General features: G+C 43.1%; 1 protein-coding gene across 15 annotated transcripts in view; it reads left to right on the forward strand.

Moving 5' to 3' along the window:
- TENM4 (teneurin transmembrane protein 4) overlaps nt 1-17358 on the forward strand; it is a 592138-nt gene that overhangs the window by 562250 nt on the left and 12530 nt on the right. For all 15 annotated transcript variants that reach the window (XM_039718527.1, XM_039718526.1, XM_039718530.1 and 12 more), the window contains 4 exons: nt 640-875; nt 6977-7273; nt 8454-10068; nt 15789-15931. In XM_039718527.1, the coding sequence (XP_039574461.1) occupies nt 640-875; nt 6977-7273; nt 8454-10068; nt 15789-15931 (2291 nt within the window). The remainder of the gene's footprint in view (nt 1-639; nt 876-6976; nt 7274-8453; nt 10069-15788; nt 15932-17358) is intronic.

Raw genomic sequence — 17358 nt, forward strand, 5'->3', positions numbered from 1 at the left:
CTGGCCTCAAAATCTGATCTTTCATGAGCTAGTGGAGGCCAGATGTATAGAGACGTATGGGAGCTTAATGCCTCTGCTTTCTCTCCAAACATGATGACTTCAGTTGCCCCTGAAAGCTTTCTCAAGGGAAAGGATTTGGCTGTTGTTTGGGGAACTGGTTAGCATTAACTTTCTGTGCAATTTCCTGTCACTTGTGAGACAGTGAATGAGCTGAGGAAAGTAGGTGGCCCCACTTTCTCATATACTGTTGTGAAATTAGGATCTCTAGGATATAAAAGCATGGAAAGTTTTCAGTCAGACCAATTTAAAACAAATATCTCACCACACAGTGTTTTAGCCTAGAGGAAGAGATTTGAACCTGCATCCTTTGGTAAGGATTACACAGTTATTTCACTTTTTTAACCTGTGGAAGACTTTCTGCAAGAATATAAGTTGCTGAACCTTATCAGAATGAAAAAGCAATTGTCCATGTTTACTTTCCCTGATGAAATCGATGTTTTGCTCCCGTTGAGTGGGACAGATGAGTAACAGAGCGCATTTGGTTACAACCATCTGAAATGCTCATGCAGCATAGGTGAGGGAGCAAAGAGCTGGAGCTGTATCATCAAAGATCAGCAAAGAACTCTTTTCTGTCTTCAGACCAAGTCCGAAACAGCTACTACATCGGTGCTGATGGCTCCCTCAGACTGATGCTGGCCAATGGAATGGAGGTGGCCCTGCAGACCGAGCCGCATCTGCTGGCTGGCACCGTCAACCCCACAGTGGGGAAGAGGAATGTCACCCTGCCCATCGACAACGGCCTCAACCTTGTGGAGTGGAGGCAGAGGAAGGAGCAAGCAAGAGGGCAGGTCACCGTCTTTGGACGTCGACTGAGGGTAAGTGAGAACCACGAGCACTTTTGGCCTCCACTTCCCATCTGATCAGTCCCCAGACTCATGGCAGAAAGGGATGGGTATGATTTGTATTGTCTGCAAGAGAGATGGAGCTGCAGGACAGAGAATTGTCTGTTCACCCTCAGTGACATAACCTTTATGACTGGAATATATCATTATGTCTCCTTATGTGCTGATGTTCCTTTTGTCATCAAAGGTGGTGCTGATCTCCCTACCAGTTCTCTGGCATCAGACACCACAGGTTTAACCATCATCTCAGGCTGTTCCAGCAAGTCTGGGACAGTTGGGACAGTCGTAACTATAAAATACCACACCAGTTAGAGCAGGTGTTTTCTGCATGTGCTGCTGGTAGTCATAGAGCAGAGCACTGAAAGCCTTCTAAGCATATCAGGACAGGCTGAGAGAGCTGAGATTGTTTAGTCTGAAGAAAAGAAGGCTCCAGGGAGACCTTAGAGCACCTTCCATTACCTAAAGGGGCTCCAAGAGAGCTGGAAAGGAGCTTAGGACAAGGGCATAGGCTTGTAGTCAAGGGGGAATGAATTCAAATTGAAAAAGAAGATGGTTTGAATTAGATATTAGGAAGAAATTCTATATTGTGAGGGTGGTGAGATACTGGCACAGGCTGCCCAAGGATGATGTGGCTGCCTCATCCCTGGAAGAGTTCAAGGCCAGGTTGAATGGGCTCTGAGCAACCTGATGTAGTGGAAGGTGTCTGTGCCCATGGCAGGGAGGTTGGAATTAGATCTTTAAGGCACCCTCTTACCCAAGCCGTTCAATGATTCTGTGAATACTGTCCATTAGGAAACCTCAGAAAAAGCTCTGGATCCCTGAAATTGCTAGTCTGTTGAACCTTTTGAAGAACTGGGCTCACAAGGAGTTGCACCACAATTGCTATTGTTCCCTGAAGTGTTGCAAGCAGCTGCAGCCTGACAGTACTCTCCCTCCAGGAGTGCCCAGACCTTTCTGTGCTTGAGACTGATGTGTTTTGAAAATATTGTTCCGCACAATGCACCTCATACTTGTCAGGGCTGTTTAAAGATCTTGCCCAATAAGCTGTAATTCATCTGCTAACTGTTGGCAAAGCTGGGAACTTGTAATAGCAAGTCCTGTGCACTCACCCTGTACCTTGCTAGTCTCAGAGTCACAGGCTGATGAACGGTTCCTGGGAAGCTGCTCAGCACCTGGCAAATTCAGACCCTCAGAGAAAAATGCTTAGTGCTGTGTAATGCCACCCCAGCAAAAGGACTGCAGCTATTTATTCACACTTAAGCTTGGCAGTAAATATCAGTGCTCTGGTTTCAGGATATGTGTTTCCCAGTCCTTGCTCTTCACCTCTCCCTATTCCCTGCTGCATGACCCCTGCCACTTTGGTGTGATTTTTCCTGTCTCTCCTCGCTCACACTTGTCAAGTATTTCTCTTCAATCTCTCCACCTCAGTCTCTGTTCTTTTCCCCATGCATCAATAGCCTCATATTTTGTTACCAGAAAAAAAATTGCAAGCAGTAATGAAAGCTGAAGCTGCTCTTTCAGTGTGAACTGCTGTGTATCTGCAGATCAGGTGTCACCACACTTTTTTGTTGGGTTTGTCTTTGGTTTTGGTTGTGGTTTTTTTGTTTGTTTTGTTTGTTTTGTTTTTTATTTCATTTAATTTTAATAACTGATGAAATTTTCAGAAAGGTCTTTTTTTGAAAAGAAAGGGCCTTCTGAAATCTGCAGCTGTGTCACAGCTATTTGGTGTTCACAACAGTTTCCACTCATTTAGCCACAGCTCAGCTGCCCATATCAGTTTTTATGCCCCAAAATTTTTGCAGTAGATTCAAACACAAAATGTGTCTGTGTTTTATATTGTACTACAGTTGGAAAAACACTTGCAAAATTAATTTTCAGGTTAGTTGCTGGTATCCCTATAAATCTGCCAGCATTTATTCACATTTTGAGCCTATCAGGACCCTTCTGGTGAATCAGAAGCACATCTTACACGGTCAAAGGACTTGGTTGTGGTTGTGTTCAGGGGTTCAAAGTTGTTGAGGGTGTACTAGATGTTTTAAGCTCTGTGTCTGTGTGTGCATGGCAGCATCTGCACCCCTTATACAAAAACCTGCAAGGTGCTAATTGCCTCCCTGGGGATTGCACAACATTTAACATGCTCTCTGTGTGATGTTCCTCTCTTCCCTCACACCAATAATTGCTGCTTTGCCTGGCAGGAGAGAAACTTAGAAAAACTAAATTCAACATGTTTTTGTTCATTTGGGAAATGTTAACATTTTCTGCTATATGTGACTAAGTTACTACTTTCTGTCTCCCTCTCACCCCACTGCTCACATGAGACAGCAGCAAAGACATAGTGCTTCACAGGAAAAGAACATCCCAAAGAGGCTCCAGCATCATTTCATTAAGCCTTTGAAGTGAGGACAACAGGATCTGGACACTGTAAAAGAGTGATCCTTTCTGCTGTCATCACAAGGATCCACTTGTTATGAGTTGTGCCTCTTCCTCCCATGATGTGCTTGGGGACTGGCAGCCTGTTGCCATGAACTCGGCCAGCACCCAGCACAATGGGGCCACTTCCACAGCTGCCTCCCTGACCCTCCCTAGGAAATAACACAATACACAGTTCCTTATTGCATGGATAAGGTACACGGCAGGGACTTCTGCACAGATTAAGGGAAAGGGGAGAACCCTGATACCTTTTTCCCTGTTCCGCCTGTGCTGACCTGGCTTTGTACTTGACCAGCACAAATATGTTAAAGCAGCCCCTCTCACTTCTGCTGTCCCACACACCCTATGAAAAGTTGTGATTCTCTATCCACCCACCCAGCAGTGAGTTTTCTCTGCAGATTTGCTGGCTATGAATTCCACCCATCACTGGCCAACACCAGCAACAAACTTCATTTGCAGAGAGAAAATTAAGTAAATCCTGCTTCAAGGAACAGGACTCTTCCTTTTTTTTTTTATTAAACAAACTTGAGTTTTTCAATAAAGAAGGATGTAAAATAATCTCTGACACTACAGCAAATAGGACAGCAAAAAGAGACAGAGCTGCTGGCTCAGTTCTATTATTTATTTAACCATGGTGACTCCAGTCATAAATCACTTTTTTTTTTCCAAGACCTTGGCAGCAGGTTGATGGTGGCATCAAGACCTAGTATCCCAGAAATCCCCAGAGCCAACATGACCAGAGCAGGATAGGGTGCTAACCACAGTTGCTGCAAGACATTGAGGTCTGGCTATGGCCACTCCAACAGTTCTAGCAGTTTGCTGGGGAAGTTCCTTTGTGGGCAGCCATTCATCACATGAATGTTGTTGGCACCTGGAGTCATTGCAGGAGTATTTTGTGCCCTCCTCTGCTGAAGGTTGCCAGGTTGTTTTCATGAGAATCATCTCCCTTTTTGTACTGTTGTGTTCCCAGGGAGATCAATGCATGTTGTTTAATTATCATTTAAGCTAAAGAAGTGCCAAAGAAGGCATTGGAGAAATAAGAGGTGTTGGTGTGTTTATGCTCTTTTTTCTGCAGAGGAAGCTAAGAGATTGAATAAAGTACTGTGGAACGTGAGTTAGGGGTTAAATTTAGTCTCTCACACATTTTAAAGGGATGTCAAATCCACTGTGAACTGTGGATTTAAATTTACCCTGTCTTGATCCTGTGCTGATCACAAGCCTTGTCAAACACTCTGAGGGGCAAAACCTTTTTGCAGGAGATATTCAGACTTCATTCCAGAATAAGGTCTGGGATGGAGGATGGCACCTCATTTAGCTGCTCATCATAAAACACAGTTATTGGACTGCAGCCTGCAGCCCTGTCAGTTCTTCTGCAGAAAATTCACTTCTATACAAGGCATGCCCTTGAACAAGTATGAAAAAGATTTAGACCCTCTTCAGAGGCTACTGGCAGGATAGGATTCACTTTGCTCATCACCTTGAGGGGTTACTGTTTGCACTGCAGCACTTCACAGATAAAAGAGACAGTACATCAAGAGAGCAGGAGAAAACAAATCATTAAAAAATAAAATACAGGAAAAGGGAGATTGGTTCCAACTAGTCGCCCAGACATTGCTTGCCAGAGCGTAGGGAGGGCGGAACAATTTATGGCACCAGTCAAAGGATACAGACATTTGGACTGAGCTTAAAGAGCTATCCAGGGACCTGCTGTTTGGTCTTTCCAGCCCAGTGAATGACACTACTGCTAACATACTTCTCAGGAAGACCTCATTCAGCCTTCCTCCTCAGGAAGACCTCATTCAGATTACTGTTCCAGCCCTAGAAGAGCTCTTCCCATCTTTCTTGGCAAAGACCTGGAGCAGAAGAAGCTGCAGCTGCCAGGATGGAGATGCTCTGTGAATATATGGGAGGCAGAAACGCTATTAACTTCCTGCTTTGCTCTTCTTTTTTTGCAAGGAATTGCCTCTCATGTTTCTCTCTCTAGCATCAAGTGCCAAGGTGATACCAAATTCCTCTTAGTTACATATGTGCATCTGTACTTAAGATTTTTAAATTATTTTCCATCTTCCCTGTTATGGTGACTGATTTCTTCTCTCCCATTGCACATTTACACTCTATATCATACACATGTAAATCTAAAGCATTGTCTACCTTTCTACAAAGTTTCTTCCCTGAAGTCATATGCACCTTTTATCTTTGTTATTCATAAATTGAAAATTGTTTCACTTGCCTTTTACATCATCCTCACACTTACATCATGTACATTACAATTCCTTCTCCCCCAGCTCCTGTGATAATTTTTTCTGAATTCTGGCTTTCTGGTGTCCCTGTTCTCCAGGCTTCAGCACAGATGTCTGTCCATGCAAGACAAAGGCACTGCAGTGATGCAGCCTTTCTTTCTCCTGTTCTTCCAGGGCTGAGGAACCTCTTTGTTGATTGAACCCTATCCTTCCTCTTGCAAGCCCAACCATACATAGTCCTACAAGTCAAACTAAAATAAGGACCACCACCATATTCCCCACCAAACCGTGTCCTCAAGTGCCACATCTGCATGTTTTTGAACACTTCAGTCAGGAGTGTCAGTGTTACCCAGAGCAGGATACGGCAGTGTTTTTAACTTGATCTGAAAACTTCATAGCAAGCAGCAAAGTCTGGTTTACTGACTGTACCTGAAGGGCTGCAAAGGGAACTGAAAACCAAGCCAGCTTTTTGGAGTTTGAGATTCATCCAAGAAGAATCTACACCCTTCCAGAGGAAAGATGTTCACTAGCTGAAAGAGGTTCGGAAGTGGTGGGCTGGAGAAAGAGCTGTCTTCACTGGCAAGCTCTTACTGGGAATACTGATTTTCCCCCTTACTTTCAAACCAGTACTTTGCTGCTGTGGTGATGTGGTTTTGTAAGTCTCCTTGCACACATGGCTAAACATGAGTTGTATTATCAGCTCCTTTTTGTATTGCTGTGCACTGCAATCCCTGAGTAGAAATGTACTCCCGCTCTTGCCTTTGAAGTCGATATTTTTGCTTACCTCCAGTGCCTCTGCATTTCCAAAGATCAGAGTATAATTATGCCACTCTGAATAACCCCAGGACAATGAAGTCAAAGGTCCTTCTCTTTGTAACATCTACAGTGGTTAAAGCCTCCACATCTCATCTCAGGGGAAATGCTTAACCTCCAATGCCTGCATTATATTCAGTAAACTCAGAGAAAACCACTGATTTCTGCTATGGTGGCACAACATCCATCTCTTTTCTACAAGTGTGTTTTGATATGCGTGAAAGCAAAAGACTCAATATTCTAGGTTTGAAAAGTAGAATATCTTGGAAATATTCCTTGCAAAAAGTTGTTCTGTGTTCTATAGGTCACATCTGCTATAGCAGTCCTAAATCTAGATTTGGGATATGAGCAATATTCCAATATTCCTTCACTGTGGTGTTTCAAAATTACTATACTTCTGCCTCTCTCCTTGCTGAAGTCAATAAAAGCAATGTTAGGACAACTCTTTGCTTTAAAAATTGTGTCTTATCCAGTAGCAATCAACAGCTGGATACTCTCCAGTGTGATGTAAAGAGATATTTGGTGAAACAAGGCTAGTCTTTCTAACTTACACTGTTTCCAGCTTCCTACTTCTCCCTCTTTTTCCTGCAGGTTCACAACAGAAACCTGCTGTCCCTTGACTTTGATCGTGTGACAAGGACTGAGAAAATCTATGATGACCACCGCAAGTTCACGCTCCGTATCCTCTACGACCAGGCAGGGAGGCCCAGTCTCTGGTCACCCAGCAGCAGGCTGAACGGGGTCAATGTCACCTATTCCCCAGGAGGACACATTGCAGGGATTCAGAGGGGCACAATGTCAGAAAGAATGGAGTACGATCAGTCTGGCAGAATTACATCCAGAATCTTTGCTGATGGCAAATCGTGGAGCTACACTTACTTGGAGAAGGTAAGAATGGTCTTAGCACGCAGAGATGGTGCATTTGAGGCACATGGGTTTTCTCCTTTGACATCAGTATACCTGCACTCCTTCACCTCAGCTAATTGCTGGTCCTTATGGTCCAGTCTTCCTCTTCTCTCCCACTAAGGTGCACAAACTGGCTTTCATGCTAGACCACCACAGCGCAGTTGAAAATTGTCTGAGATGTTTTTTTCCCAGTCTTGATAAGAGAGCATGTGAACTGCGAAGCTTTGACATGTGATTTTTAAGCACAATCTTGCTTTATTTAGTTGACTGCAGTATAAAATATGCTCAGATAAAGTCAGCAGAGTGAACAGTAGGAATTTCCAGTAGGATTTTCCATATGAAACAACCTATAGAGTCTGACATCCTGCCTTCTTCAAGTGGCCCATTTCTACTTACAAAAATACGTGTAATTAATAAGTGGGGCATTAATTCAGCCGCACTTGTAGCACACTTTGCAGTGTTTCCTGGGGCCTTCACTCTGTAGAGTAGCATGGAACTTATATTTTCTAGGTATTACCATTCAGCATTGCCCAGTTACCTACAGATCTATAAAACATATACTTGGGACTGGAATTTTTTATTCCTGGTTTTTGAATAACACCTATCCCTAAAACAGTTTAAGGAAACTGTAGTTGTGCCACATCTTTTAAAAAGGAAAAAGTATTGACTTATTCCTTGTATTATACAATCTATGTGGATTGTTTGTTATATGCAAAAAAAAATAAAATAAAATCCCAGAACAAATAAGTGTGCAGGCAGAAGTTTGGAGGAAGAGGATAATAGAAGATGGGTTGACACAGTTAATTAATTCATGATTGGAAGGTGTTGGGGGATACTTTTTCAAGCAATTTTAATTAATTAGCCAAAGGCTGTTGGCACAGGAAATTTTTTAAGACAGCTATAGGGTAGTGATTGAAAAACTGAGCATTCTGAACTTGGACCTTCCTCACTGCATTAACTGCGTCTTCCATTGACCCACTCGTGTTTGAGGATACTGATGTGCCATGTGCAGCTCCTTACCTTTCACTGTTGAATTCTATGGGCACAGAGATTTGTCTTACTTGCCCTGCTCTTTGGATTAAGGAATCTTACAGGTTTTATGAGAGTATAATTTTGCTGGAAAAGCAGGGATATAATCTATACTTTTCTTCTTCCCATCCAGTCCATGGTGCTTCTCCTTCACAGCCAGAGGCAGTACATCTTTGAGTTTGACAAGAATGACCGGTTGTCCTCGGTGACCATGCCCAACGTTGCCCGTCAGACTTTGGAAACCATTCGTTCCATTGGTTACTACAGGAACATCTACCGGCCACCCGAAGGCAATGCCTCAGTAATTCAGGACTTCACAGAGGATGAGCAGCTCCTCCACACTTTGTACTTGGGCACAGGCAGACGTGTCATCTACAAGTATGGGAAGCTGTCCAAGTTAGCCGAGATGCTCTACGACACCACAAAGATCAGTTTCACATACGATGAAACTGCGGGCATGCTGAAGACCATAAACTTGCAGAATGAAGGGTTCACCTGCACAATCAGGTACAGACAGATAGGACCCCTCATTGACCGACAGATTTTCCGCTTCACTGAGGAGGGCATGGTGAATGCACGCTTTGACTACAACTATGATAACAGCTTCCGGGTGACCAGCATGCAAGCGGTCATCAACGAGACACCTTTGCCTATCGATCTCTACAGGTACGATGACGTGTCAGGCAAAACTGAGCAATTTGGTAAATTTGGGGTCATCTACTACGATATCAACCAGATTATCACCACTGCTGTCATGACCCACACTAAACATTTTGATGCCTATGGCAGGATGAAGGAGGTCCAGTATGAGATATTCCGGTCTCTCATGTACTGGATGACTGTGCAGTACGACAACATGGGGAGAGTGGTTAAGAAAGAGCTGAAGGTTGGCCCTTACGCAAACACAACTCGTTACTCATATGAATACGATGCTGATGGCCAGTTACAGACTGTCTCTATCAATGACAAACCTCTCTGGCGTTACAGCTATGACCTAAATGGAAACCTCCATCTGTTGAGTCCAGGGAATAGTGCCCGCCTTACTCCACTCAGGTATGACCTCAGGGATAGGATTACTAGACTGGGGGATGTGCAGTACAAAATGGATGAAGATGGCTTCCTGAAGCAAAGGGGCAATGATATTTTTGAGTACAATTCAGCTGGCCTGCTCATCAAAGCCTACAATAAAGCAAGTGGGTGGAGTGTGAAGTACCGCTATGATGGCCTAGGAAGGAGAGTCTCCAGCAAAACCAGCCATGGCCATCACTTGCAGTTCTTCTATGCAGATCTGACCAACCCAACAAAGGTCACCCACTTGTACAATCACTCGAGCTCTGAGATCACCTCCCTGTACTATGACCTCCAAGGCCACCTCTTTGCAATGGAGCTCAGCAGCGGTGATGAATTCTACATAGCCTGCGATAACATTGGCACTCCTTTGGCTGTCTTCAGTGGGACTGGCTTAATGATCAAGCAGATACTGTACACAGCATATGGGGAGATCTATATGGACACTAATCCCAACTTCCAGATCATCATTGGCTACCATGGAGGACTGTATGACCCCCTCACAAAGCTTATCCATATGGGGCGGAGAGACTACGATGTGCTAGCAGGTCGCTGGACAAGTCCGGACCATGATATGTGGAAGCATCTGAGTAGCAATAACATAATGCCTTTCAACCTGTATATGTTCAAAAACAACAACCCCATTAGCAATTCTCAGGATATCAAATGTTACATGACAGGTAAGACATTTAAATTAATAAACATTTTCACAAACTTGCCTTTGACAAATAGGTGTCATGGTCTAACGCCACTCGGAACTAAGCCCCACAGCTGCTCAGTCACTCCTCCCAGGGACGATGGGGAACTGAAAAAGTGAGAAAACTCATAGACAGATAGTGATATAAAGACAGTTTAATAGGAAAAGCAAAAGCTGCTTGTGCAAGAAAAGCAAAGCCAGGAATTCGTTCTCTACTTCCTATCAGCAGGCAGCCATCTCCAGGACAGCAGGGCTCCATCCCACAAAACAGTGTCTTGTGAGACAAACACCATCACTCCAAATGTCCTCTCCTTCGTTCTTCCTCCCCAGCTTTACATGACACCATATGGTCTGCGATATCATTTGGATCAGTCAGGGTCAGCTGTCTTGTTGTGACCCCTCCCAGCTCCTTGTGCACCCCCAGCCCCCTCGCTGGTGGGGTGGGGTGGGGTGAGGGGAGGAGCAGAATGGGCCTTGGCTCTGTGTGGGCACTGCTCAGCAGTAGCAAAGCCATCCCCGTGTTACCAGCACTTTCCAGAATAAATCCAACACACAGCCCTGTTCCAGCTACTTTAAAGAAATTTATCCTCACCGAAACCAGTACAATAGGTAATTTCTCTCTCAGTGTCCTGATCACCATGACGTTTTCTATTCTTTAATTAATGGACATAAGTTTTAGATTGCCAGTTGGACTCCCATGTACGGTGCATGTTTAATTAATTAGCATAGATGGAGATTGTAATTCCCAAACCCGTATCCTTTCTCTTCTTAGGTGTTTGTTCTTTTTATTTTGCTTACAGTTTTTTGTCCCTCAGATATCTGAAGTTTAGCTACCAATTGATGTCCTAATGACCTTTGTCTATGTAGAGGGGCAGCTCTGTTTACACAGTTTTGTCTAGAGATTTATTTGCAACTAAGCAAATGGCATACAGAATGGCAAAGCAATTCAAACCTTTCATTACAGTCAGCCATTTCAGAGTGTCTACATGACTACTACACTACTAGCTATGTAGTTCAAAGTTAACCAGCCTTGCATAATTAACAGTGTCTACAAAAAGTCAAGAAAATAAGGTGCTTTAGACTTGTAGGACAGATTTTGAGGCACACCTACCCCAAAGCTTGACACAATCTCTGAACTGCTTCCCCTGAAACTTTGTAAAATTGCTGCAAATATGAGCTCTGGGGTATTTTTACAGAAAATCCTCTTATGTGTTAAATGGCCTTCCTTTATATATAGAATCATTTAGTTTGGAAAAGACCCTAAGATTATAAAGTCCAGCTATTAACCCAGCACTACCACATCCACCGCTAAACAGTGTCCCTAAGTGCTTCAACTACATTTAAAATTCCTTCTGAGATGGTGTCTCCACCACTGCCCTGGGCAGCCTCTTCCAGTGCTTGACAACCCATTTTGTGAAGAAATTTTTTCCTAAAATCCAGTCTAAATCTGCCCTGGTGCAACTTGAGGTTGTTTCCTCTTGTCCTATTGCTTGTTACCTGGGAGAGCAGACCAGCCCCCACCATATACTGCAACCTTGTTTCAAGTGTTGTAGAGAGTGATAAGGTCCCCCTTGAGCCTCCTTTTCTCCAGGCTAAACACTCCCAGCTCCCTCAGGCTGCTCCTCATCAGACTTGTGCTCCAGACCCTTCCTCAGCTCCACTTCTCTGGACACACTCGAGCACCTCCATTTCCTTCTTGTAGTAAGGGGCCCAAAACTGAACAGGATTCAAGATGTGGCCTCACCAGTGCCCTGTACAAGGGGACAACCAATGCCCTGGCCATGCTGGCCACACTATTGCTGATACAGACTGGGATGGCACTGGCCTTCTGGCCATCTGATCACCTCTGCATGTTTGCTGCCATCCCCTCCTGTACTGAGATAGCAGCCTGAAGGACCTCACTAGCAAATTGTCCTTCTACCATTGGTGTGCTACCCCCACGTTTATCTCCAGACAGCTTTGTTTTATCCCCTTCCCCCTTCAAACCTAGTTTCATACTGTGTGCAACAGTGGTAGCAATGAGAAGTTTGAGAAGACTGTTTGGCATGTCTCTTTTCTAGATGCTTCCCATTGAAAAGCCAAGTGCCACAATCACACATCAAATGTGCATACTTCTTAAGGAGATAGAATTAATTTTTAAATGCTCCTGCTGCATCTATCATAACATTCCCATATTCAACAATAACTGCATTCCCCTGAGTTACAAGATCTGCTTAATAGCAAATAAATGTTACAAACTAAAAATCTTGGGTTTTCTATCCTGCTTGTTTTTCTAGCCATTAGGATTTGGGCTTTCTGGTTCTTCTGCAATAATCATAAGGATTAGGTCATGGGGTTTTTTTCATGAAAAGTTGTTTTCTCCAGAGCTGAGAAGATGATGCCACAAGGGAAGTAAAATATGTCAAAAGATGCAGACTAAGATCCTGTATGTTGCTCTCACTCTGATAATAACGGCTGGGAGGGAACACCTCAAGATAACTTTTCCTATCAGAAAATGCTTATTTGTCAAAACTGAATTTGTTTATGGGGGAGGGTTGAGCTTGAGAGATTTCTCAGCAGAAGCGTACACAGCTCTCAAAATTGTTTAAATGACAAATTCCAGAATGTCCTTAAAGAAAAATGCATTTTGGATTTTCAGCCTCTTCAAGTTAAGTGTAAACAAATGATTAAAAACTGGAAAAGAAAAATAAGGAGCCAAAACCAACATGGAGTTTAATTCAGAAGTTAATTGGAAATTTTTGGTTTGCACAGATCTAGGTTTTGAAGTGTTGCTTTGTGATATATTAACAGATTTTTTGTTTTCCTGCTCAAGTTAAGAAAGGACAAAATATTTTTTTCTAGCCCTGTGTTAGCAGGTGCACAGTTTCCCACACAGCTCTGACAATACAATCAAGATGTCAAAACCTGATACACTAATATTTTATATGCAGCAAATAATTTTTCCATGGCCTTTTAATTTTTAGTTTTTCAAGAATACAGACCCCAAATACCTTTTTCAAGTTTCTCCTCCCCCAATGCATGGGAGAAGCAGGCCATGCTATGGGATGAGTGCTGTGACACAAGGCTGCTGCCCCAGCACTTTTTGCTCAGGCTTTCAGGCACCTCGTGGACAGGACCCATGATAAGACTGTCCTTGTCATCACAACCAAATCTGCCCAGATCTGGAGAACATGGAACCGCTCTCTGCCCCTGCATTCCCACACTGGGACCTGATTGTCCTTAGGGGAGCTCCCTGCCCAGGACATGGGTGACCAGCACATGCTTTGGTCCACAATGATGAGGTCTCTGAGCTTAAGGAAATTGAAGGTATGTGGAGGGGAGAGCAGGAGAAACAGGTATTTATGTTTTGAGAGGCCCATTGTTAAACATGAATATTTTAGTGATTGTACACTTCATGGCACAGAGCTTTGCTGCCAGCCTCAGCAATCCTGATGGATTGAACTGACATTTCCATTACATGTGTCTGCATTAAGCACTCTTTTTCTTTGCCCTCAAATGAATTTACTGTGAAATGTGTTGGCAGGGTTACTGTAGCTGAAAAAAACCTCTGTGATGTGAAATGTACTTTTCTGTCAAAAAAGTTGTCACTGCCTCCTGGCAAATTAGTATTTTCCCCTCTGTTTTCTCAGCTCCACACCTTCCTCCCATGGTTTCAGGTTGTTTGTTTTGGTGGGGTTTTTTTTGTTCTGGGTATTCCAACACCTCCCCAAAAAGAACAAATTCTTATTTGCAAATGTTTTGGAAGTCAGTTTTCTGAGAAGTATAAAAAAAACCTGTGTTGGATATTTCCAGACATGTTACATGTTTTTCAACAGTTCAGCATCCATGCTCTGTATTCTTTCTAGCATTTCTGAATGCTTGGGAAATGATTCCTGCACCAATGCTGACCTTCACTGTTTTACTTTGTTCTCCTGACCACCTGGTCCACAATATGTACATCAAAGTTCTTCATTTGAGATAAGAAGGATTTGGAGACAGGCTGGCTTAGCACTAGGCAACAAAATAATCAAATGAGCCTTTTCATTTCTCTCATACCCCCCCAACCTCTCTGTTTCAAAGACACTCCAAAAACAATCTGTACACTGAGTGAACAGAAGTGTTTTTATTGCAGAAATCCTCCCTCTTCCACATGGATTGTCGCAAGGGCTTTTTGGACATCTGCCCAATCGCAACATTTTGGCCTGTAGGAAAACAAGCAACAGATAGTGTGTTTGTTTGGCTCCTGATTCTCCAGTCATCTGGAACGGCGTTATTTGCCACTTGCATCCCTAATTTCTTTTCCAACCAGTTCTTGAAAACATTCATTTAGGCTCATGGGAATAGAGGAAAAAATATTCAAATATGCATATTTGATTATTTAATTTTTTTCTGTCTTCAGATTGTTTCAACAACACTTATTGAGTTTAGCAAAATGAAAGTCAAGCCTTTGCACTTCCAACTTGAAGCAGAGCAAAATTCCAGTTACATCCAGACACTTAAGAGTCCTGGTAGCTAATATTAGTTAAACTTCACCTTCATACCTTTTTTGCCTTGCAATTGCTATTGTGTGCCAAGTGCACACCATATTGCTCAGGGACTGTAGCAGGTATGTCCTCTGGAGCTAAGTGAAGGCAAACAAGGTGTGCTCATGGAATGCTCTGAAGTTAAGGGGGTAAGTGATGCTAATCCCAAGCAGATCTAGGAGTTACCCAACCTCATAATTTTTTCCTCCAGCAGATTAACTTTCACCTGCTATTCCTAATAGCTGTGCAATCAAAAATCAAGGAAGACTTTGTAATCTACTGGGAAGTAAATGCAGGAATGATGTCCCTAATGCCTGGTTTTTCATCATGTTCCCTTTAGTGCCAGCAGTCCCTCTTCTCTATAAGACAATAATTTATCACTGGTAGCCACCAGTTTTCTCACCATCCATGGATTTTTTTAAGGTGTTTGTAAAAAGTACCCAAGCAAAATATCTCTCGTGTCTGGACACTTATTTTCACTATAATGTACCTTGCAGGTGGTATGAAGTTTAATTATAAATATCACTGTAAAAGATGATGTGACTTTACACTGGTTTAGTACTCAAACTACAGTTTATTATGGAAGATGCCAGCAAACTCTGGACTGAGGTGGAAATCCATGGAAAAAACAGTGGATATGTCCAGAGCCTCTTCTGTGAGCACCAGCTAAATGCCTGAACTGTCCATCCTGGATGTCCTGGTATTCTGGCACATAGCTCTAAATTTAGTTTTCAGCCTATAGGCCCTTTGAGAGTCCTCAGGGAGAGAAGTATTGGGGCTGAGGTGTTCTGAGCTGATTGTAGGACTGGATAACACTTCCCAATTGGCTGGAGCATCTCAGCCTCCAAGTGTGTTCCTGTTGCTGTACTTCTGCACACCTTCAAGCAGCACTTGGTTTCTGCTGATGAAGGGCAGACATAAAGTTGGCTTTGATTTGGGCCATGTGCTCACTGCCAAAATTTCTGTTTCAGATCTGGGAAAGCACAGAATTTGGCTCTGGCTGGAGGTAGAAAGGTCAGATTTTGGCACACAGCTCATTGTAGGACCATTAAGATTTCTGCTCTTCACACAACACAGAATCTCATCATTTTGTCCAGACTGCTACAGTGCCAGCCACTGTGGGGTCCTCCTCTGGGCCTTTTCCTGGGCAATCCTGCTTGAGAGATCAAATAATCTTATGTACGTTTCTCTTCCCTTCCAGATGTCAACAGTTGGCTGCTCACCTTTGGGTTCCAGCTGCACAATGTCATCCCCGGCTACCCCAAGCCAGACATGGATGCCATGGAGCCATCCTATGAGTTAATCCACACACAGATGAAAACCCAGGAATGGGACAATAGCAAGGTGATCCATGTAACTCCATACTGTATCTCATGCCCTTATCAGCAAGCTACCCATTTGCAATGTTGGTTGAAAAAGCTCTACCAGCATGTTGTGAGATGAAGAGTGAGTCAAACCCCATTCGAGTATTGAAATCTGACCAAATAATCACATATTAAATTCCCTACTGCCATGGTGCTTTTTTCTGTGATATTTTCTGGTGGTTGCTCAGTAGAGTGTTGTGTTGCTGTTTCTTTCTCCCACAGGAGGCCCTATTATCACATATTACAGGCTAAATTCAAGGCCTTTGCACTCAGGGTTTTTAGAAGTTAAAAAAAGCTAATCTTGATACAGAATTGGTTTATAAAGTTGGGGGGGTGTTTTTTGTTCTAGAAACCTATTAAATCTGGTTTAAAATGTCTTAAACAAGAAGTCACACTACTTGCATGGGAAACTCTTTTGTATTGCAGAGAATCTTTCCAGAAAGAATTTTTTTATGATATTAAACTTCCATTTTACCTGACCGGGTTAAATCCCATGTAACTGTGTCCTGCTTTTAAAAACAGGCTTGTTTCCCAAGGCATTTTGGTAGATGCTGATGCAAAATTCAGTGATAAAATTGGCAAGAAAAAGGCTTTTGCAGCCCAATCATTTTCCCATCTTCCTGTTGGGACTTACTCAGCTGAAAGACAGAGGCAGCACTGTTAAAAGTTAGAACACAGGGTCAGGATTGGAGAGCCCCAGGTTAAATCCCAGCCCTACTGCTTATCAGTGTATGACCTTGAAAGTCATTTACCTTTCAGGATTCTCTTCCATTTCATAGCCTGGTTGTATTCTGAGATGGCTTTCATCTGTTTAGTCTGAATCCTCTTTAGTCTGAACTCCCACTTGCTGCTGCTGGGCGCTCAAAATGTTGCAAGAGCAGTGAGGGACCAACATGCTTGGGGAGATCAGGACATGCTCTCCACATTTCTGCTAATAATATGATAAAGGTAGGCAATGGAATTGATTCCATCTGCCTCCTAGCCTCTCTACCTATGGCTTCACTGAAATCTGGATGACCTGCAGCAGATTCTTGAGGTATACATCTTAAACCAGGAGGTCACATTTCCTGAACCACAAAAGGTAGCACTCAAAGGTACAAACAAATTACTGTAGATTGAAAATAGCCATGTGTCAGTCCATCACTGGTACTCAGCCTCACAGCCATGCTGAAGAGAAGTTAAAATGTACCAGCTTAAACTTCAACAAGAAATTTATATGAAGTGACACTTAATTATATTGGGGGAACTAAAAAAATTACCATGGCTGGGTTGATGCTTGAAAACTATTACAGTGCAGTGACTCAGTTGTGGTCTGGAGCTCAGAGACTCCCTTTTTGTTTCTTATTTCCTTGGATTAAGCAATGAAATGCTAATAGAAGTTATTTCTCTAATGAGAGAGAGCCTCAG

Source organism: Passer montanus, unplaced genomic scaffold (assembly GCF_014805655.1).
Source record: "Passer montanus isolate IOZ18808 unplaced genomic scaffold, ASM1480565v1 scaffold4, whole genome shotgun sequence".
Classification (NCBI taxonomy): domain Eukaryota; kingdom Metazoa; phylum Chordata; class Aves; order Passeriformes; family Passeridae; genus Passer; species Passer montanus.